The following is a 23,038-nucleotide window of genomic DNA, read 5'->3' on the forward strand; positions in this document are numbered from 1 at the left end:
CCACGTGATTCATGCTACTTGCCCATCATTACATGACTTCCCTCCCCTGGGTCTGTTTCATCATTGTTTACCTGAAGCTTCCTCTACTTTGCACCTAACTCCATCCCATCAGCCCTATGTGCATAGTTTCTCCTTTCCTAGCAACCCATAAACTTGCCACACAGACTTCCCTTTAATGGACCTTAATAAGAACCCTTAACCAAGCTTGTCCTCACTGTCAATAGAAGATGAGGAAAAGGTAAGTTTGTTTGGCTGTTGAGGAAATTTGGAGATGAATGATGAACATGACTAGAATTCTTCAAGGTAGAACTGCAGGGATGTATGAAAGACTTTGGACCCCCTGATCTCGACGGGGAAGAAAAGTGGAGAAATTCCAAGAGCTCATTCTCAGGGAGCTTGCAGGGAGGGCTGAGAGGGTCTTCCTAGATCCTGCGCCAGGGCTGGGGAGGCCTGAGGGTGACCAAGAGGCCTGATTATCTAGTTTAGCAACCGGAAGTAAGTTCTCAAAGGGGAGACACTAAAGAGTTGGTGGGAGAGGGTAGTGTGGACCCACAAGCAAGCTTTGCTTTGCTGGGGTGCTGGTGACTAGACAAGTCCAGAGCTTTGGGACTGAATAACACAAGGATAGTACATTGTTTATAGCCAGATGCTTTGAATTCAGGAAGACCTGGGTTTGAGTTAGGGTCTTCCACCTGCCAAGTGTGTGAGACCTTGAGAAAGACCTCATCTTCATCTTTAAAAGGCAATAATGCTGTAGCTTGTCATATGGATTTAGCAGGACAGTGTGTGTATGTGTGTGTTTGTGTGTGTTTGTGTGTGTTTGTGTGTGTGTAATATCACTCTATACTCAAGACGTGCACTTTACCATGCATATGCTGCATGTCAATAGCAATAACGTTTTTACTGACATGCAGCATATGTCTACACTTGTATATATATCACTAATATGTGCTTGCCATTATTATTATTCTTTTACAGATTTGTCTCTCCATGGACTGTTTCACAACCATGGCTGAAGGGTGATAGGGAGGAAACTTGCCTCTTCCTCTTCAGGTCATCCTGGCCACTGTCCCAGTGGGGTGAGCAGCTCAGACGTCCAGGGTTGCTCAGCGTCCACTCCAACCGGGCAGGGATTCCTGGCTGCCTCTCTGTGTCCTTGCACTTTGAGGCCTCTTTTCACTTTGTTTTTAAATATTTCCCAAAGCTCTAATTGCTATACTTTCTCCAATGTTTTTAATAAAGGCAATCAGTGAGTACTGCAATTAGGCGGGCCTAATTACCATCGGCATTCTCTTTCTTCTCTCAGAAACCACCATTGGAACAGTCACAAATAAACTTTAATGAAGACCAAAGATATTTCTCCCATCTAAAGCTGTTTGTAATCATGATTGGTTATTGTCAGAGCTGGAAGGCAAAGGAGTCCTTGGAAGGACAGTTACTTATTCAGCAGCCTCAGAAGCTGGGAGGAGTGAGTGGGAGGGTGTGAAACTGGGGGTCTGTGGCCCATGAAGGTGCCCGAGAAGGTCTGCATTCAATCTATTGTTGTGTTTTAATTAATTAATTAATTAGGCTGATAAAGTCTCTTAAGTCACCCCTATAAAAATGTTATTGACATGCAATATATGAATGGTAAAATGTACAAGTCTTGAGTATTAGATCCGATGAATTTTAAAGATATACACAGACCCCTTGTAACCACAAACCTTATCTGCAGGGGATACATTCCAAGACCCTCAGTGGATGCCTGAAACTGTGGAAAGCACTGAACTCTATATGTACTATGGTTTTCCCTATACATACATACCTATGATAAAGTTTAATTTATAAATTAGGCACAGTAAGAGATTAACAACAACTAATAAAAAAATAGAACAATTATAATAATGTACTGTAGTAAAAATTAAATGAATGTAGCATTATTATGTAAAATGATAGCTAGATATTATTTTACATGATAATGGTAACCTGGGGCTAGAGTGAAAACATCTTTAGCTTTGAGACACTGGACAAAGGGATGATTCATATCCTGGGCAGGAGGGAATGAGATGAAGTGAGACTTCATCCCACTGCTCAGGAAGGTGTGCAGTTTAAAACTTACTTCTGGAATTTTCCATTTAATATTTTTGGACCACAGCTGACTGTGAGTAACTAAAACCACAGAAAGGAAAACTGCAGATAAGGGGGGACCACTGCATAGGGCATTTCGAACATCTTGGAAGGTTCCTTTTGCTCCTTGGTGGTGTGGAGTGTTTAAGAGCACAAAGGAGATAAACAGCTTTGGGTGTATCCCTGGGACTGATAAAGAGACAGACTTTCTTGGATTCCTGGTACCTGGGGAGGATGATGGTGATCCTGAAAGGAAGATTAAGTATATGCTCTACTCAGGTGAGGCAGGAGCTCCCTTGGAACTATTGTCCCTTGAAGGGCTGCTCTGACTTATGTTTTGGAACAGCTGAGGTCAGTTGAAGGATATTCCACACCAGACAAATAGCAATACATCACCAAGGAGGGGTGTTGACAATGGGTGGATGGAATGCTAGGACACAGAAGCTGCCCCTTAATCCTTTCCTTATTTTCCTCCCCACTCCGAAGTCTGCCAATGTTCCCAAACATTCTTTCCTCAAAATCTACCACTCTCCAACAAATAATAAAGCCCCAGACACCCAAGCTGCCAAAAATCTGCCATCTCAGATGTCTACACCCTTCTGATGGGGGAAGGAATGAGCTCTGATCTCCATTTCTCCTGGTTTCTCAAGGAGAGAGGTCTGGTCCCATAGATGGGTGCACAAACGTAGAAGGGACATTTCTCCATTTAGCCATGGCTTATTTCCTCCTACAGTAACTGAAATCAGGCACTACTTCCTTCTCCGGGGACTGACTTTCTGCCCAAGACCCCTCCCACCTCCCACCTCCTACCTCCCTGCACCCCCCCCCCAATTCAGTATACCTCAAAGTGCTATAATGAGGAAACTTGCAAAAAAAAAAAAAAGATAAGATAGGTGTGGATGGGCTCAAGCCAGTTTTGAGTGACTTAGGAGAAATACAGGATTTATTGTTGTATAGACTTCTACCCAATGTTGTGAAATATTTGAAGTTGAATACAGTTACTATTAACATACTCATTAAGGAATATGAAAGTATCCACAGGACTGATGCTACTTGGGCCTAATATTAATCTTGAGGAAATTTAATATTCACATACAATTGGCTGCTTCACACAGGCTGCTTTAAATGCCTTCCTTTGTGTTCAAAGAGGACATTATCTTTTCAAGGGTAAAATGGCTTTCATTTGCATAATGTCTTTCCTTTTGTTCCTTCTGCTATCTCAACTAATTACTTTAGAATACTGGACCTCTGCTATTTTCCCTGTTTCTTGCCAATAATGATTTGTGGTCTTTTTCCCCTCTTGAACTATAAAGTTGTAAGCAAGCTGAGAGACATCAAAGCACAAGACTTCTTGTTTTGTTTTTAAGATTTTATTTATCAATTTTAGACAGAGGGGAAGGGAGGGAGAAAGAGAGGAAGAGAAATATTAATGTGTGGTTGCCTCTCGTGCACCCCCTCCTAGGGTCCTGACCTGGCCTGCAACCCAGGCATGTGCCCTGGCTGGGAATTGAACCAGCAACCTTTTGGTTCATAGGCTGGGCTCAATCCACTGAGCCACACCAGCCAGGGCAGCATAAGACTTCTTGTGAATCCCCACAGGTAGGATGGTGATATTGGCATATTGACCCCAGGTGCCAGAGAGTGTATTAGGGTGGGAGAGGGAAGCCGACTTTCTCAGGCTCCCTGCTAAATGGAAGGGCTCATTACCTAATGGAAGGTGGGTTTGAAGAAATGATTGCAAAATTTGAGTTTTAGAACTTCCAATTCCTGAGATGGACCTGGAGTGGAGATTGGTTCGGGTGTTCTGGCATCTCTAAGTTGTCCTGGGACCTTGAAGGGTTTGTGCTGGTGCTGAGAGTGGGGATGGATAGAACTAGTATTAGTAACTATCTAACAAATTTTCATTTATTAAACACTGGCTATGAACTGGTCACGTGTTAAGTGTGTCGACCTGAAGAGAATTTCTATGAGTTTATTTGAGCTAAACTGACCACAATGCCAGGAAGCAAGATCTCAAATGCTCCTTAGAATGAGTTCACAGTTTCTTTTATACATTTGAAATTAAGGAGGGAACAATAAGAAAGATTACATGAAGGTGGGAGAAAGTAAGGTACAGGACAGCTGACAAGATTACGTGCTCCCCTGAGGGCAGCAAGCCTCTGAGGGGTCTGAAAAGAGGATGATTCTGGCCTTTCACAGGTGTGGTAACCTGGGTGCACAAGAACAATGGACAAGGTCTGCTTAAGGCCAAGATAAACGTCTCACTGAAGAAGGTATAAGCCTGGGCTGTGACTACCTACCATGACCTGCCCTGCTAGGACTCTCATGATCAAATCATCCTGGGACGTTACTTTCAGTTGCTGGACTTGTACATACTCTCTTTTTGTCCATAAGTGCCACACAAACATTGTCTTCTTTCATTCTCACTGCACTTAGTAAGGTGGGTTCTGTTGTCATCCCCATTTTGCAGTATAAGAGAAGAACAACTTTTTCCTATATTCTTTGAAGTTTAGTTACCAGGATGCTGCAACTTAAACAAACAAAAGACAAGTTAACAGGAAAAGAGGCACACACACTTTATTTGATGTTAATATTTTGACTTATTACACATACACATGATTTCACAGAAAAAGAAGTGGGAACTCAAAAAAGTGTTAGGCCTGAGAGATTATATAACATTTTAACAAAGGGCAATACATTTGTGGCAAAGTGACAAGACAAAGGAAAATTTCTGGGCTTCTAGGGCAGTAAATTGTGGGGAAGGAAAAGTGTGGAGAAAACTAATGGAAAATAAAGGTTATTTCAATGGGATTTGTTTATGTGGATTTAAGTTGGTGTCATCTGCAGGGATAAGAATTATTTTCTTTTACTAGTGCAGGAATGAGGAGGGGACACGTTCACAGAGAGAAATTTAAGCCCTGCCTTTAGGCATAAAGAGGGAAGGAAGAGAGCTTTTCCTGGACCTCCTGTTTCTTGATCGCCTTCAGCTCAAAATAATCCTTAGGTCCAAAGCCACATATTTCGAGGTGGCGTATCCTAATCTCTTCCAACAGATGAGTAAGTGGAAACATAGAAAGGAACTTACATAAAGTAAATTCAGAACAGGGACTCCAACTAGATCTGTTTCAAAGACAGGGAAGGTGGAGCCAGGACAGCAGGGGCAGCACTTCATGTGGCAAGGAGGTCAAGTTCATGTAGCTCAAGATTTCTGCTCTTCCAAGCACTTTAGCTCTTCAAGCACCCCAAAGAGGGGAAGAAACTGCTCCACCTCTAAGAAAGTGAGCAGTAGCAGGTGAGAGGAAGAACCAGAAGGATAAGGACCAAAGTAGGAAACTTCTACCTGGGAGGCTGGGAGTTAGAATAAAAGGACCAGAAACCAGAAATGAGTCAACACAGAATGAGGAATAAAGTCCAGGGAGAAGGCAGGAGATAGGGAGGAAAGGGTATTAAAGGTTAAGGCTATAAAGATATTTATTTTAAGGAATTGACTTAAGTGATTGTAGGGCTTGCTGGGCAAATCTGAAATCCACAGGGCAGGCTGTGAGGAAGCACAGGCTGGAAATTCTTGGGCAGGAACTGATGCTGCTGTTCGCGGGCAGAATTTCTGTGTCTTTAAGGGAAGCCTTCATTCTGCTCTTAAGCACTTCAACTGTTTACATCAGGCCCACCCAGATTATTGAGAATAATATCCTTTGCTTAAAGTCACCTAGTTGTAAATGTTAATCACATCTACTAAACTCCTTCACAGCAACACCTAGATCAGTGTTCAATGGAATAGCTCGGTTATTCACATAAAACTGATCATCAGAGTGCTTAATAAACACTTGCTGAGTTAATAATAAGCTAGTATTTATTGAGCAATTAATAGATGCCAGGCACTGTTCTAAGAACTCTGTATGTATTAATTATTTACCATTCCCAATCAATTTATAAAGTCAGTATTATTATTACTTGTGTTCAACTTTAGTACTGTTTATCAATAAGTATTTCCTCTTCTCCTTTCTCCAAGCATGTGGCAGTTTTCACTTGCTGTCCTCTTCAAGTCCACTATAGCCCCATGACTGTTTTTTTTTTTTAATTCTCACCCAAGGATATGATTATATTGCTTTTAGAGAGAGAGGAAGGGAGAGAGAGAGTGGGGGGGAGCAGAAAGAGAGAGAAACATTGACATGAGAGAGAAACATAGATTGATTGCCTCCTATATGTGCCCTGACTGGGCACTGAATCTGCAGCCTTTTGGTATACAGGATGATGTATCAACCAAGCCACGCAGATGAGCTGGGATGATGTGGATCACTCCTAGATAGAAACGTTTAAGGGTCGGTTTATCACCTTTCTTTCTTTTCTCCTTGTCATTTTGACCAGCAGCATCCAGACAGTGAAACCTCTACCAGTTTGAGTCTCTTGGGTTGAGCAATGTGAGCAGAGCTCCAGCTGACCAAATTGGACACATACCATGATTTTTAAACCACTGATACTGGTTATCTGTTTCCACTCTATAACCCATTTTATCTTGGTTATCCAATTTTATAGATGAGGACAGTGATACACAGAGAGGTATGTAACTTGTCCAAAGTCACATGACTACTGAATGGTGAGCCATCTATTAAAACTTGCTGTCTAGAACCATCTATTAGTCCTTGCTGTCTCGTACCCTAGAAAGACTTTGATTGCCATCTTTTCTAAGTCTCAGTTCTTCAGCTTCCCCATCTTTACACTAGTTCTTAGTGGGGAGCAACTCCCCCCACCCAAGAGATCTGGCAACATCTGGAGACATTTCTGCTTGTCTCAACAAGATGGCAAAGGTGGAGGAGTTGTGCTACTGGTGTCTAATGGGCAGAGGCCAGGATGTTGCTAAATGTGCACAGGACCCCCCCCACCCCCACAAAAGAGTTATCCATCTCCAAATTTCAGATGTACTGCTGTTGAGAAGTCCTGACTTCCATGAAATTCCTCTGCTGCTGTGGCTAACTATAGTTGTTTCCCTTTGTTTGCACTCAGAGACTTGGTTGGGTTGCCATGAATTAGTTAATTGATTAATAAAAAGCAGTGGGGCATCAGTGCTGGGATGGGCCTTGTATTTGACATTTGCCTAACTGATTTGAAGGAGCATGTGGTGAGAGCTCCACATCGCTGATGGCACTTAGCTGTGCCAAGGAGTGAAATGCCAAGCCTCTGGTGACAAGCTGCAGGAAGAGCTCACCAGGCTGTGTGAGTGGGCAGGGCAGTTGCCAAGGATGAGCTTCAGTGTGGGCAAATGCAAGGTGCTGTGTTTGGCAAAAAATAATCTGAGCTATACTTAGAGGTTGGAAGAGGATGGAAAAGGAGAGAAGCAAATGAATAAAAATTGAAAGAACTCCAGTGAGTGATTTGCAAACTTGATTCTGAGACTTGAGCTCTAGCTAGCAATAGCAGGCCCTTCCATGATGCCCTTGACCACAGGTCTGGGTCCTGTTACTCAAGTTAGCTTTTTATTGTCTGCAGAAATATAGACCCACTCTCCTCAGATTTTATGATTTCCAAGAGAAGCCAAAGATCTTGGCCCCTATGTGCAAGTCCCCATTTTTCTTTTCCTTTTTGAGGGGGCAGGGGGTAACTTTTTATTTTGATATACAATCAAGCCTATAGAAAAAATTGCAAGAATAGTATAAAGAACTGCTATTCACATTACTCAGATTCTAGCATTTTACTCAGGTTGTTGCCCCATTTGCTTTATTATTGTAAATTCTCAACCTTTATAAATACCATTGGGTCAAGTTAAACAAGAATGTGGATAGACTTTGGTCCTTGAACTAACAGTTGTTGACTTCTGAAGCTCAGGCTCACTTCAGATGAATTAAATAAGAATCTCTGCATTGGGTCCTGGACATTTGTATTTTTAAAGTTTCCTGCAGCCAGGGCTGAGAACCAATGGTCTTGGTTCCTCATTAATTTCATTCCCCTTATTGGTGGTTATCTGATGGATGCACACACGACCCAATCCTGGCCAAAGAGAATAAGGAAAGAGTCTAGTGGAGTATTTCTAAGAAATGTTTCTTCACTATTAAAGACACACAGGAAAGAGGGAGCTCTCTTACTGGTTGTTATATCTGGATATGATGGATATTGGCCTAAATATGGAAGAGCAGAAAGATGGAAAGACTTTGAGTCTTTAAATTTATCTTTGAGCTACTGAATTAATTAATCTTGGAGGCTGTCTATTTTGAGATTTCTTTTTATGCAGGATACATTTTTCTTAAGCAGTGTGGCAGAGATGAGTAGTCACCTACCAAAGATTCATGCATACCTTATAGTACACAGAATTATTGCTTGGAATCAACTTTCCAGCCATGGATGACATTTTTCTTATTTCCTCCCCTGGATTCTAGATGGTACCATGTGACTCATTCTCACTAATGAAATGTGACTTGCAGTGGGTTTCTTGTGTGTCCAGGAGATTAAGTTTTGGGGCATGATCTTTCACCTTCTCACCACCAGCCCCCTCTTCTTCCCCTCATCTACTCAGGTAGATGAGATGAGGGAAACCCTGAAGCCACAAGATGGTAGAACTATAAGACAGAAATTGCTTAGGTCCCTGAGTTACTTCCTGGATTAGAGCCACCCAGGAGTACTACTCAGCCATTGGATTTTGTGTGAACAGGAAATAAAGGTTTTTATTGGATTAGGCCCCTGAGATTTAGGGGTTTGTTTGTTATGACAGCCTGATGTATATAAGCTAGTTGTTAGAATTGGATGTTACTTGAAGCCAAAAGATGCTCACTTAAAGCATCAGAGAAGGACCCATGAAGTCCAGACCACCATCTCAAAATTGGGTTTTGTTTGGTTTTGTTTTTATTTACAAAGAGAAAATCAGCATTCCACAACTTTAAGCTAACATCCAGGAGTTGCTTGCTTTCAGCCTGGTGACTTGGCTTTGCCATTGCCTTTTTGATGGCTTTGATTTTAGGCTATGATTTATTAGCCTTCAGACACTTTTTTTCTTCCTTCCTCTCTCTCTCCCTCTCTCCCTCCCTCCCTCCCTTCCTTCTATCCTTTCCTTTCTTTTCATTTTCTTTCCTTCCTTCCCTCCTTCCCTCCTTCCAATATTTGAGCACCAGATGAGTAGCTCCATACTTGGCACAGAAGGCAACAGTGGAGAACAAGAGTGTCAGGTACACTGTTCACACAGAATGTATATTTTACTATACTTGATCTTAGCCAAAAGGCTGAGAAGCAATAAATTGTATATTTTAGTAAAAAAAATACACAAAAATAAAATGTTACAGACTTTTGAGCTATCAAGGGAAGAAGTATGAATTTTACTACAGAATAACAGGAGATCTACTTTCAAGCATTGGTGAAGGAAGACCTTGCTGAAGGGTGACTTATCAGCTCAGATCTGAAAGATGAGAAGGGGCCAGACATACAAAGAGATTTCAAGCAGCAGGAACAGCAGGTGCAAAGGCCCTGAGGCAGAAATATGTTTGGCTGGATCAAGAAACTGAGAAGAGATGACATAAGGCTAGAGCATAGGCAGCACAATGCAAGGTGGCATGGGATAAATTTAGATAGGTTAGCATGGTTTTGATAATGCAAGATCTTGGAGACCATGGCAAAATTTTGGATTTTATTTAAGTACAATATGAGAACTTTGCAAAGGTGTTCTCTCTTTACCAAGCGGTTTTATTAAAATTAGTTTCAGCTTGAGTTTGGCCTATTGTTGCTGCCCTAGTCCCAAAGTGTCCTTTTATCTTTTCTGTTCTGCTTCCCCTAGCCAAGTAGCAACTGCTTTCTGCACCTTAGTTACAATTTTTAAGAGAGATCAGCTTATTGACTCAGTTTACCTTTTTATATCCAGTCACAAGTCCTAGGCCTCTAGCCACTCTATAAATGAATTGGCTAGCCTTATATCAGCCAATCATGTGAGCCAATCAACTGTGGCTGGGGACAAGGTCATGTCCAATTCATGGTCATGTCCACCTCTAGGGACTGTAGGGTCTCAAGCTTTTGTATATGCTGTTTTTTCCCCTCCCCATTCTCCTTTTTTACTTGGATTATACTAACTCTTCCTTTATGTGTGCTTGTGAATGCTATCTCCTCTTCTTTGACCCTCTATCAAAATTAAAGCCCCCTGTTAATATTTCTTTGTACTTTGTGAACTATATTTTTCCCTGATGATACAGACCACAATTTTAAATGATGCTGATTTGTGTGTTTACTTATTTAGTGCTTGTTTCCCCCACTGGATTGAGTGATCCATGAGGGCAGTGGTCATATCTGTTGAGACTATTGTTATTTCTGGCACATAGTAGGCACTGGATAATAAGTGCTAGCTGAATGGATGAGTGAATGAATGAATGAACAGTGAATGCCCACAAATAAGAGACCATGTAACCTAGGGCTCACTGAAGACTTTTTGGAAGGGTCAAGACTTGATCTTCACCTTAAAGAATGGACAGGATTTGGAAAGAACAGGGGAAAATATTTCAGGCAGAAATAACATTCATAAACAAAGTTGGGGAGTTGGGAATAATACAGTAGAGCCAGAGCACAGTGTGGGTACTGGCCTGATTGGAGCAAATGGGTGTGTTGACATGATTTGGAAAATAAGATTGACTAGGTGGGAAAGGGCCCATGCAGGAAAATTGTAAATATGAGAAAGGTATTAATATATTATGTTAAGTACTGTTTTGTGTCCATTTTACAGATGGGAAAGTTGAGGTATGGGGGAGTTATCTTGTTGAAATTCTTGTGGCTGATAAATACAGAGCTGGGATTAAACTCTGGACAGACACAGCTTCAGAGTTTGTGGGTTCGAATGTTGTGTCACGCTGCCTCTCCCCTCCAGAAAGGTAGAGACATACCTTGGCAAAGTTCAGCTCTGAAGGCAGAAGAGCAGAGAAGAATGAAAGGAAAATACAGGGTACTGGTCTTGTGGTCTTGCCACTAGAATGCTACTGGTCCAGAAATGAGTGGGCTGGGAAAAGGAGCAGCATGACATCTAGCCAATGGGGTCAACAGTAGTCCCTGCCTCAAAGGTTGGGTTAAGTGAGACAAAAGAAAAGGAGTTTACAGCACATTGTTTGGCACACACATAGGGACCTGTGGATGTGAATGATCTTTATAGGGGTTTGGAGGGACAAGAATAATAGGATCCTGATGTGAACCAAGAGTGGTAATATTAATATTTATTTGATGCCACCAGCTGGGTCCAGCTGGGTACTCTTCAAGCAAAGGCTCTCTGAGGCCCGTGTGCCAAAGCCTTACAAAGACCAGAGCTGGAAGCTGTGTGTGAGGTCTTTCCAGAGATCAGAGTCTACTTCTCTCCAGCTCTCTGGCCTTTGCATATGGGCTTTGTACCTTCATCTCCAGAGCAGGCATCCAGCTAGTTTAGCCCCTGGAACCTTTTTCTCCATCTCTGACCAACTTCCCAGATGCCCTGTTTTTTACCAACTCCTAGTTCCCAGGGCTGCAAGTTGTTGTCTTTCCCACCTCACAGTATTCATCAGCTACTCCATCCATCTCTAAAATCATTCCCTCTTCACAGTGCCAGGAGCCACTTTTCCCAACATGCAGAATGAGATCACTGGACATGACACATGGCCAGGTATTAGAGAGCATCAGACCCTGTAGACATAAAGTGATCCCCTTTCCATGTCTCTGATTAATCCAAGGGAAGTGTCTTCTCTGGTATGAGAATACCTTTAACCTCTTTCTAACATTTGGGTTACATCCCTTCCATAAAGAGCAGGCAGCTGGCCCTCTACTCAGAATAGGCAGCAGCTAGAATATGGAGTGATTGTGCTGTTTTTATTATGTTTTTTTCCCAGTTACCATTTGTGTATGGCAAGTAATTACAGTTACCGTTTGATAGCAGTGCTGTAAACTTCAGTTTCAAGATATATTTATTGAAGTAGAAGCTGAGTCAATTTACAATGAAACATTAGGTAAAGAATCATTTATGTGGTATGCGGACATGAAGCTTCACAAGGGTTACACTCTAATAACAGACTTGGAGGAAATCAGTCAAGTTAGAAAGCAGAGGCTTGGATATAAATGCTGGCCCTGCCCATTAGCTCCTAAGACACTTAGTCTCCTCAAGCCTCTGTTTACTCATCTGCCAAAATGCTGATGATAATTCCTACTATGCATTGGGTTGTTTTCAGAATCCATTGAGATAATCTGATGTATGTGAGTGCAGTTTGAATGCAAGACTCAAGTGTTAAAATAAATTGTTACTAGTCCGTGCTCAACAATCAAGTTCACCATGTGAGTGTGGAGAAGTGACTTGTTTCCTAGGCAAGTCATGTCACCTCTCTTGCCTCAGTTTCCTCCTTGGTAAATGAGGATATTGCTACGAGGATGAAATGATGTAATATGTGTGCATTGCTAGAACACAGCTGGGCACATAGCAGTGTTACGTAAGTGTGAGCTCTTGTGACCATAACTCTTCCCCTTAGAGTCACAAGAGCCTGAGATGGGAAAGCTCTTTGAAGCATGAAGTGCTTGGGTGTATGTCATACGGCTCTAGAAAGTCAGTGTTGGCAGAGGTGACATCAATCTCTTGTGCTATCTGATATCAAATATTTAAAACACTCAAAAGTCCTTCCACTTTTGCCCCCAACACCCTCTGAGCCTGTGCAAAACACACCCCTGACCCCAGTATAGAACAGCTCTATCGGCTTTTATATTCCTGCAATACTGCTTGCTATGGACTGATTTGTTTACCCCACCTCCCAAGTTTATATGCTCAAGCCCTAACCCCCAATGTGATGACATTTGGAGATGGATTTTTTGGGAGGTAATTCAGGTTAGATGAGGTCATGTGGGTATCGCCATTTTGATTGGATTACTGGCTTTGTAAGAAGAGATAGAGAGGGAGAGCAATAATACTCACTTTCTCTTTGCCATCTGTGGATAAAGAGAGAAAGTGGCCATCTGCAAGCCAGGAAAGGGCTCTCACCTCATCAAGAACTCAGTTGGCCTGCACCCTGATCTTGGACTTCCAGCCTTCAGAACTGTGAGAAATAATTGTTGTTAAAACCACATAGACTATGGGACTTTGTTAGAGCATCCCGAGGAGATTAATGCTATGTTCATTCTACCTAGAATCCACCCCAAAATTTATATATATGACTATGTGGAGGAATATATATGAGTATATATAAATTTTGGGAGAGACTCAAAAAACCCAGAATTATCTTCTGGATGGCGGGCCCCTTGTATTACAGGCTTCCCCTGCTAGGTAAGTATTCAAGGATCCCATCTGTATCAGTGCACCAGCTGATGTTGTAGTGAGAGGCTGTGTTTGGCTTCAGTGAATTTTTTTTGAAGACTTTTACCATGTGTTTGCCCATTTCATGATGGGGGATCTAGGAGCACACCTACTCATACCACACTGAGTGTTCATCAGTTTTTAGCCAAAAATGGCATAACCCCTGTGCCCTCCCTCCCTAGATGAAAAAAAAACCCTCAAAGGGAAATGTTTTACCAATATGGAAGAGATGAAACAAAAAACAGAAGCACTAAAAGGCATCAAAATTGATGAGTTCAAAAACTGTTTTGAGAAGTGGAAAAAAAATCTTGATAGTGCATTATATCAAATAGAGAGTACTTTGAGGTGACTGAAGTTTAAACATGTAAGAATAAATACATGATTTTTTAATAAATAATTCCAGATTTTTTGGGTCCCACTCATATATATACACATAGATAGAATTTACAATGTGCTATTCATTCTACATGTGTAGTTTAATTTAAGCTTCACAACTTTATGGAGGACAATGCTATACCATGTTCCATTTTAAAAATGAGAAGACTGGGCCTTGAAGGTTAGATGGACTTGCCCAACATCCTAGAGCTACTAGGGGCAAGAGCCAGGTTTTTGAACACATGCCCACCTCCAGCTAGCCCAGGGATTCAGGTGAGGGACACACCAACTCTGACACTTATGGGAGCACCTTTTTGGCTTAAAGAGGTAAAGGGAGATCCTTTCTATTGGCCAGAGTATGGATGAACAAAGCTTGACTTCCAGTTCAACCACAGGGCAGTGAATTTGGGCAGGAAGTAACCAGAAGCAATAAAACACTATGGCTCAGGTGGTTACAAGGCAAAACCTTTAATCACATGAGTGCTTATTACATTAGCTGCTTCAGGCCTCTGACAGCTTTCATTTCTGGTCATATTTTTCTAACACAGAAAGGTGAATGCCTCCCCCAGGGCCACCTGGGTGGTTGGTGTCCTGAGGATTTGTGTGAGTGGACAATAGGGACAACTGTGCACACGCCTGGGGGTTTGGGGATCCTCCTCCCAAGCCACCGCGGGTGACTTTGAGTGAAATCCTCTTCCAAGGAGGGAAGAATGTGGAGGTCCTTCCAGTAAAGAAGGAAGAAGGGAAAACATCTGGCACAGATACACAGAGAGGAATGGTGTTACAGGATTGGCTTGAAGATGGGAGAGGAACTGAGGAACAGGGGACCTGAAGGGTGAGGGACAGAGTGTGGGAGAGGGCTGAGTCCATTTGGTTTCATTCTTTGTAAAAAATAATACCACCACGAGGACCATGTCATGCAACCTCAGAGACATCTCTGTGCATCCCCCAGGGCTGTGTTGGGGAGGAGGGCAGATGGCAAAGGGCAGTTCAGACAGGTGTGGTACGCCTGTTGGCCAGGTCATTATGCAGCGACTCTTTGAACTCTTTGGGTGTGGAGTTGTGGAACTGTAGAAAAGTGTGATCCCGGTCGGAGTTGAGGAGGGTCCCCATGGTGATCTTTGAGGGGTCCCGGGAAAGGGTGAACATTGAGATGTCAGTGGAAGGGATGGTGTGAAAGCCTTTGCTTATAGGGGACAGGTCTCGGGACCTCGGCTCTGTGGAGCGGGAACTTGACCGCCGCCGGAATCTATACCTGTAGGGTGGCAGGCGGGCAAAAGTTGATTTCTTCAGGAGCTCTGAGTGGGATTTGGCACGTAACTGCTGATGTTTCTCTATGTAGATATGCACAGCAACAACACCCACAATTTCTGCGATGATGAAAGAGAAGGCTCCGAAGTAGAAGGACCAGCCGTAGGAGTAGCTCTTTTTGGAGTCACGCTGCCCAGGGTCCCCAGCATTGGCCGATATATAAACTATGATGCCGATGATGTTGCTTAACCCTAAGAGAAGGTAAAAGAAAAATGTCTTTTTTATAAACCTCAGAGGCTACTGTCACTTGCCGTCTTGAAATATTTATAGAGAATATGAAGGTAACAGGGAGAGAGAAGAATGGATTTGTGGCTGAGAAATCCAACCCTGCTGAGCTCTTCTACATGGTCTGTCTCTTAGGAAATGAAGAATTCAGGCCCAGATGGTGAGCCTTCAGCTAAAGAAGATACCTGACTCCCATAGCAAGTACAGTAGAACTTGGAACACACGTCTTTCTTCCCTTAGAAACAATTCACTCCATCAAAACATAATCTTTGGCAGGAAGTCATGAGGATGGTATAACGAATGAGATATAGGTCCCTGCCCTGAGTTCATCACCATTAGTAAGAGAGACTGACGTGTAAATGCAATTAGAGCAACAGACAGGAAGGGCACTATCAGAGACATGGATAAAATGGTTCAAGAGCCAAGGGAGAGAGATGATTAAGACACTTCTCTTTGAAGACAAGGTGACATTTGAGCTGGATCCTGAAATTTGAAGAGGGGCGAGCAAGGAAATGAAAGGCTATTGACTATGGAGCATGAGAGGAAAAATGACTTACTAAAGTTCTAGCTTGGGTCATGTGGACATTGGTGGTGTCTTGAGTTAAAATAAGAAACAGCAGAATAGGTTTGGAGAAGAAAAGAGATTTGGGCACACGGAGTTGGAAGTGCTTATTGGGAATCCAGCTGTAGCTGTCGGGTAGACATGCATGGGGCCAGGGCTGCAGTTTGGGGAACTAATGAGCCTGTGGAGAAGGTACAGTAGCTCCTAAGTCTCCTTATCTGCACAGGATAAGATAATGCTTTGGATTAGTTTTTGTTGGAGCATCAGGAATTGGGGAAGATAAACCCATTGTCCCCCATAGGCAAAGCCTGCCAACTTAGTGTCCCCAAGTGCCAACAGGATAGCACAAGAATAGCTGCTGAGGCCATCAGAGAGGAACTGGTTCTCTAGGGAGTAGTAAGAAGCAACAAGAGAACCTGGGGGCCGGGGACTCTGCTCAGGTCTTAACCACCTGTCTCACATTAACGCTCCAAGGTGGAATGTCTCTTTTTGTCCCTTTGCTCCAAGGGCCTCATCCAGGCCTTGATACCAACAGTGACTCAGACAGGTTAGTTCATCAGCTGGCATCTCCTTGCCTCCAAATTCAGACCACCTGCAGGGTGGCACTAAATGGAGGCTGTCCCTCATTATAGTTCCCAGCACCAGTTGGTAAATAATCATTTTCAGTGGCCTCCTGAGTCTTTCCTCCATTCTGTGTGCACCCCACACTCTTCCTAGGGATCCCCAAGATCTCCTCATGGTCCAGCAACAAAATGATTAAAGCTTGGAATAGCAGGAACCACTGGACTGTGCTCCACTTCTACCATTCTGACCAGGTGTTGCTCATGCACTAAGGGGAATTCACATTTTAAATATAATCTTTAGCCATGGCTGGTGTAGCTCAGTGGATTGAGCATCCGCCTGTGAGCCAAGGGGTCACTGGTTCATATTCCCAGTCTAGGGCACATGCCTGGGATACAGGCTAGGTCACCAATGGGGGGTGCACGAAAGGCAACCACACATTGATGTTTCTCTCCCTCTCTTTTTCCCTCCCTTCCCCTCTCTAAAAATGAATAAATAAAATATTTTTAAAAATATGATATCTAGCTGCACTCCACGTGGGACTTGCACCTTGAGGGCAAGGCCAGGGTCTGTCTCAACCCAGGGTCCTCCTGGCATTACTCTGCACAGGCATTCATCAAGTAGGCAGCAAGTTCTAAGCACTGAACTGTTCTTAATTTGGGGTGACATAGACAGCCTTGTGTCAAGCTGCAGCAAACCACAGGGTGAAAAGCAGCTTCTCTTCCTGCAGTGTCAGTTGGGCTTGAATATTAGTAAGGCAGGCACATTGTTTTATATTAAAATGAGCATAAATATAATACAAAGGAGAGAACAGAATTCACATGAATTTTTAAGTGTTAATGAGAGACAGACTTTAAAGACACTTCAGCTCGCTGAAGGTGGCTTCTTGGAATGTCCCCTGACTCCCTCTGCCAGCAGCAAAATTTGGGGTAAAGTTTGGGAAGCTCAAAATGGAAGTCTTGCTGGGAAATAAAAAGATTCAAAGAGAGGCTCAGATTGGGTTAAAGGAGGCAGGAAGCTCAGTGAGTTGCCATTTCTTTATAGGGCACTTACTATGTGTCAGGCGCTGTGTGAAGTCTTTGCATGCACTATCTCAATCAATCATCACAACAAGCCTACTTTTTAAAAAAAATTACCACTCTTTTACAGATGAGGAAACTGAGAACCAGAGAATATAAGTAACTTCCCAAGTCAACACAGCTAGGAAATTGTGGAAGTGGGATTTGAACTGAGGATGGTCCCTTAGCCATGGGTGGATTCAGATTTCAGTAACAAAACTTAGGAATAGCTGATGGTAAGTGAGCAGCCATTTGCTCCCTGCTCCCACACTGTACTAGGCTCATTTTGTTAAGTGCTCTGGAGGCATCTCCCAGCCCAGAGCCTAACCCAAAGCAAGAGTGCTGCATATTTGTGGAACAACTACAGAATTGAGATGGCATCAGAATAAAATGGAACAAAATACAGAATAGCAGCTATTGTGTATTGAGAGTTACTGTGTGCTAGGCAGTTTAGGCACTTTATACCAACACATTTAATCCTCTTAAGAGCTTTTGGAGGTAGAACTGTTATTATCCCTGCTTTTCAGTTGAGAAAACTGAGGCACAGAAAGATTAGGAGACTTGCCTGAGGTTACACAGCTAGGAAGTAGTAGAGCCAAGATTTGCACTGAGCAGGCTGGCTCAGAGCCCATGCTCTTCAGCATTTTGCACAGTCTCTGGCACACAGTAGGTGCTCAATAGAGGGTTGCTGATTGCTTGTCTGAGACCGTAGATTTTTAGAATAGCTGAGCAAAAAAGAGCCTTAGAGAGTGCTGAATTCTCCCAAACTTTCATTCTATAGAAACTGAGGCTTTTGGGGTTCTTCAAAGAGGTCAGCAAGGGAGGGAGGTCCAGGACTTGACCTCATGCTTCTGGTGGCTGCTCAGGGCTTTCACCACTGCCCTCAGGTTTCCCAGTTTCCTTGTGTCTACTCAGCTTGACATCTCTCACAATACCTCCTGTGAGAAGAAAGTTGCTGGTGACATACCCTTCCCTAGCAATCCGCTTGGGGGACAAAATAATGATCTTCTCTTGTCTAGGAAATTCTCACATCAGCACAACACATCATCCTCTTGGTCAGTCAGGGCCCAGGAGGTCTTGTTGGGCCACCAGAGACTAGCACTTTCCCCAAAGCAGCGCAGGTCCCTGAGTTTGCCAGTTTGACCATATGTCCACACAGAGTGTGGCCAGGGGCCACGGCCACCTTTGGGTGACCACATCCCTAGGGCAAGATGTCAGCTTTCTCTATGCTCTGTTGCTGAAGCCAGTTCATAGAGGCTTACAGCGGGACACAGTCTAACTTTCTCATTTCACAGAAGGTGAAACAGAGGGGAAGGAATGAGAGAAAGATCTTAGGGGGCCAAGACTATGTCATTGCTGCTTTTCTAATACTAGAGAGTAATATTGTGCTTTTTACGTTTAGCCTATTTCGAACACTCTATGAAGTAGGTGGTATTATTATTATTTCCCATTTTACAGTGGAGGAAACCAAGCTACAGGGAGTTGGCAACATTCCCAAGGCCCCACAGATGGAGCCAGAATTCAAATCCAGGAGGGCAACTCACCATTTTATACAATTCCTCAATGTTCCTATCCCAATAAATATTCTGCCATTATTGGGCAAAGCTTGAAAGTCATCACTAAATAGGCAGGGCCCCTTCTCCCAGACCTCTACCTTGTTCTTTGCTTTCCTAAATCATTTCATCCAGATGGCATTGGTTGAAGGGTCAGGTAGGAGGAGATGGTAAGGAGATGGAAGGAAACCCAAAGGAAGATGAGGAGCTTGGAGGAGGATGGAGATGAAGGATGGAGAGAGAAGGTAGAGAGTAGGACCCTTTCCCCAAGATTGTCTCTCATCCTTCTAGCCACCCTGGGCCACCATCTGGTCAGGGCTGCCACTGAATACAAAATCTCCCCTGACAGTACCTGGCACTGCTCGGTTTTGCCTTGTTGCCAGAGATGCGTTATGGAGATTTAAGCAATTGAAGAGCTGTGAACAATAGTAAACAGGCAAACACATACCTCAAAAGGCCAAAGAGAGTGTATGAAGAGGCCCTGCTGAACAAAAAGTTGGATCCCTTTCAAACACACTGACTCAGTCTCTCAGGTCACACAATACACACACCATACATACCCCTGCCCACTCTGGGCAAGCATAGACATACATTCTCTTATTAGTCAGTCTTGCCTTCTCTGAGTTGACCTTGCCACCTGTCTTCTCTCTTTCCTTCATGCCACCTTTAGCTAGAGTGTCAGCATCTTTGGTTCTGATAAAAGTTCATGGACCCTCATTCTTAACATAACAAGTTGAGCATTTTCTTGCTTTTCCTTGTCCCTGTGGCCCTGGCTTGGTGTCTGTGCAGATCTCAGGGCTGGGGCCAGGTGCTCACCTGCAGAAACAAAAAAGATGCCTGCGCTGAGGATGACATTGTGTCTGCTGCGGTGGAATTCGCTGGCTGCCACACAGAGCCCGCCGAAGAAGAGCAGCGTGACGCTGAGAATGGGGAAGATGCTGGAGGCCCTCACAGCCCCTGCGGAGAGAAGGAGAGAGGGCTCTGCCTGGTCCTCAGCCAGCCCCAGGCCACACCTGCCTGGGCATGGGATGCCTGCAGGGACCAGCATGAGAGCTGGGGACAGAGCCTGCATCTAACATAGGCATGAGAGCTGTGCAGTCACCAGACCCTGTGCTTGAACGCCTTTGCAGTCAACATCCTGAATTTCTTAATCCTCTTAGCTTTGAATCTGTGTTTTATAAGGAAGTCTGATGGACTAGCATGCACACACTGGGGGCTTAGAGCTTTGACTCATGTGGGATCCCACCACCCACCACACCCCCAACTCCCCATTCTCCTTGGGATGGGTCCTCAGCTGCCCACTTCCCTGCCCAATGAATGACCACTGCCACTCTCTACTCCTGGTCGGGGCTGGGCATGGACATAGGGAGAATCAAGGTTAGGTGCAAGCCCCAGACACCTTTGAGAGTCTCCATGAAGGAGGGAATGTGACATTAAAGAGCAAATATAAGATACTATGCTGGGTCAAAAGAGAGAGATTGCAGAAGAAAGGGAAATTGTGTTTTGCCTACATATTGAACCAGGAGCCCAGGATTTTCATTTTACACTGGGCCCTGCAAATATATAGCCAACCCTGGTCCCAGGACTCCCATGAGATTACACGCTAGTTACCAAAATGCAGGTTTTTTCCCAGCACACACCTACATTTGCACAGTACTGGGTTGGTGTGTGTATTTGAAATGTGTGGTTATGAGATGTGCAAATGTGCCTGTTTTCCATGTGGTACAGGAACAATTTTGTGACCATTGGAGGCCAACCCCATGGCACCCCGCAAATGTGGTACAGCAGACCCTGAATACTCTGGATACACTTGTCTGCCTCCAATCACATGGCTGCCACTGCCATTTCTTCCTAAGTTAGTTGGTGTCTACTCAAGATTTGCTTTAGCGCAATAGACACGGTGGCTTCAGAACAAACAGGTTTTACTGTCTTTCTTCCCTATTTCTTCTTTCTAAACTACTTCGGGGCAGGGAAGGGAAGCTTATTCCAGTGTAGTTCTACTATCAGTGTCTGAGCAGGGCTTGGCCAAGTCCAGTGCTCTATTATGGGGCATCTGTGGTCCACAGGACCTATGGGCAAATAAACCTTCTGCTATAAGGTTAAGTTGTCTCCTATCCAACAGCACATGAGAAGGAGGAAACAGCAGAAAAATCAGTGTGCAGAATCCCATCCTGCTACAGTGTGGTCACTCCAGGAACTGGCTTTGCAAACATTGGGGACCAGAGACCCCTGCAGGCACATGTCCCTGGTCCTTTGTAGTTGGGTCAGTGGTTCCCATATCCTCAGCAGGAAATTCATGTGCTGATTAAGGTCCTTCCTTAACCTCAGCCTGGTTCTGTGGCTAATGGTGGAGCACAGGTGGACCATGGTGAGGACCCCAACCTTTCCAGCAGGAGAAACATATTTTGTTGGAAAAACAATGGACCACTCTGAAGAGCTTTAGATGAGTTTTGCCAGTTGTGAAATAAAAGTCATGGTTCTGTTTAGTCTCCATCAGGGCAAACATCACAATGTTTCATCAATTAGGAAAGAAAAACAGAGAACTATGAGCACTCTGTTGAAACCCCACTGGACATGACTTTAAAGTCCTTCTTTTTTTGAGAGGCCCAACCAATCTCTGCCATCTCCAAACTTTTGTTTAGCCACATCTCTAAATGTGGCCTTTATTCCCCACACCAAATCTTTTTGAGCTGCTGGTATAAAGACATCCTAGTAGGCATTTGGGTAAATCCTCATAAATGGATATGGACTGAAAAGAGATAAATGGTATGTTTATGTTATAAAAATTAGCTTAAATATGACTGTTTCTTTCAAACTGACCCTGTACCACTTACATTGTTAAGTGATTGAAGGCTCATACACAGACCCACAGCCCATCTGCAGACTAGCAACCATGAATAAAGCTAAAAATTATCTTAATTGTAAAAACACTCTTCTTGAGTGATGAGTTACACACATAATCTGAATAGGACAACTTCTTGGAGTTTTCATTTTAATAGCAGTTTAAAACAAAAACAAAAGCCTTGCATTTAACACTTCTTAATATAATTAGTCATGCTTTAGAATTCTCCTTTCAAGTGAACTGGATACACATGCTCATTAAAGAAGGTACATTTAAGCAAAAAGGAAAGAAATACATCAAAATGTTAGCAATTATTAATGCTAAACTAGGGTATGAATTGGATACTTTTCTTTATCCTATTCTCTCATTTTTCTGTTTTCTATGATGATTGTGTATTATTTTATAATCAAAATATATAAATGTTATAAATAACATTTTATGTTTATAAAATAAATTATCATTATTAAACTTTAAAAAATAAATAAATAAATAAATTACATTAAGTCCCAAGTTCTCCCTATGCCTTAGTCAATGTCAGGCCCGTGTCGGCAGCTGGACTTATCTATAGCTCATCTCATGCAACAAAAAGAGCTAACACGTATAGCTTCATGATGACATGTTGATCCGGGAGCTAAGTGTAATGTGCATTAGTTTATTTAATTTTCATGACCCTGTCAGGTAGACGGCATTGTAATCTCATGTCTGACTAGATAAAGAAAGCTAAGAGATGGAGAGAGAGAGCAGCTTGGCCCAAGTCCAACCCAGCTGGTAGGGAGTCAGATGGGAGTAAAAGTCCATGTTGACTAGCATCTAGAGACCTTGCTCTAAGCCACCACACTCTGCAGCCTCCCCATATGCAGTATTTGTGACAGTCCCATGTCATTTCTGGGTTATGACCTTGGGGCAGCCCTACAAAGACACTGGCCCTGTCCTAGTAGGATTGAAATGGAAGGGAAGTCAAAGAGAGGTGAACTTTGCTTTGAAATTATTCTTCCAGGTCTTGCCCCTTAAGACCTCACCCATTAGCATCTCACCGTTAGCATCTCCCCCATTAGCACTTTTCCCATTAGCACCTCAAATCATCCTTCTGGGGAAGGTGAAATCTTGGATTCCAGTTGAAGAAAATGTTTTAGATTTCCTCCTAAGCAGACTATAAAGAATCTTTCAATCTGACTTGCCTAAATTTTCCCC

The 23,038-nt window shown here is 43.3% G+C and overlaps 1 protein-coding gene across 1 annotated transcript in view; it reads right to left on the reverse strand.

Moving 5' to 3' along the window:
• Nucleotides 1–14,445: 14,445 nt before the first annotated feature.
• The window catches only part of CACNG3 (calcium voltage-gated channel auxiliary subunit gamma 3), a 95,862-nt gene continuing 87,269 nt past the window's right edge, over nt 14,446–23,038 (reverse strand). Inside the window, exons 3-4 of the mRNA XM_054580946.1 lie at nt 19,822–19,962; nt 14,446–15,237 (exon numbers count right to left, since the gene is read on the reverse strand). Of these exons, the coding sequence (XP_054436921.1) occupies nt 14,726–15,237; nt 19,822–19,962 (653 nt within the window). The 3' untranslated portion in view covers nt 14,446–14,725. The remainder of the gene's footprint in view (nt 15,238–19,821; nt 19,963–23,038) is intronic.

The sequence above is a fragment of the Pteronotus mesoamericanus genome, unplaced genomic scaffold (genome assembly GCF_021234165.1).
Source record: "Pteronotus mesoamericanus isolate MK-2021 breed Mesoamerican mustached bat unplaced genomic scaffold, CSHL_Meso_final contig_64, whole genome shotgun sequence".
Classification (NCBI taxonomy): Eukaryota; Metazoa; Chordata; class Mammalia; order Chiroptera; family Mormoopidae; genus Pteronotus; species Pteronotus mesoamericanus.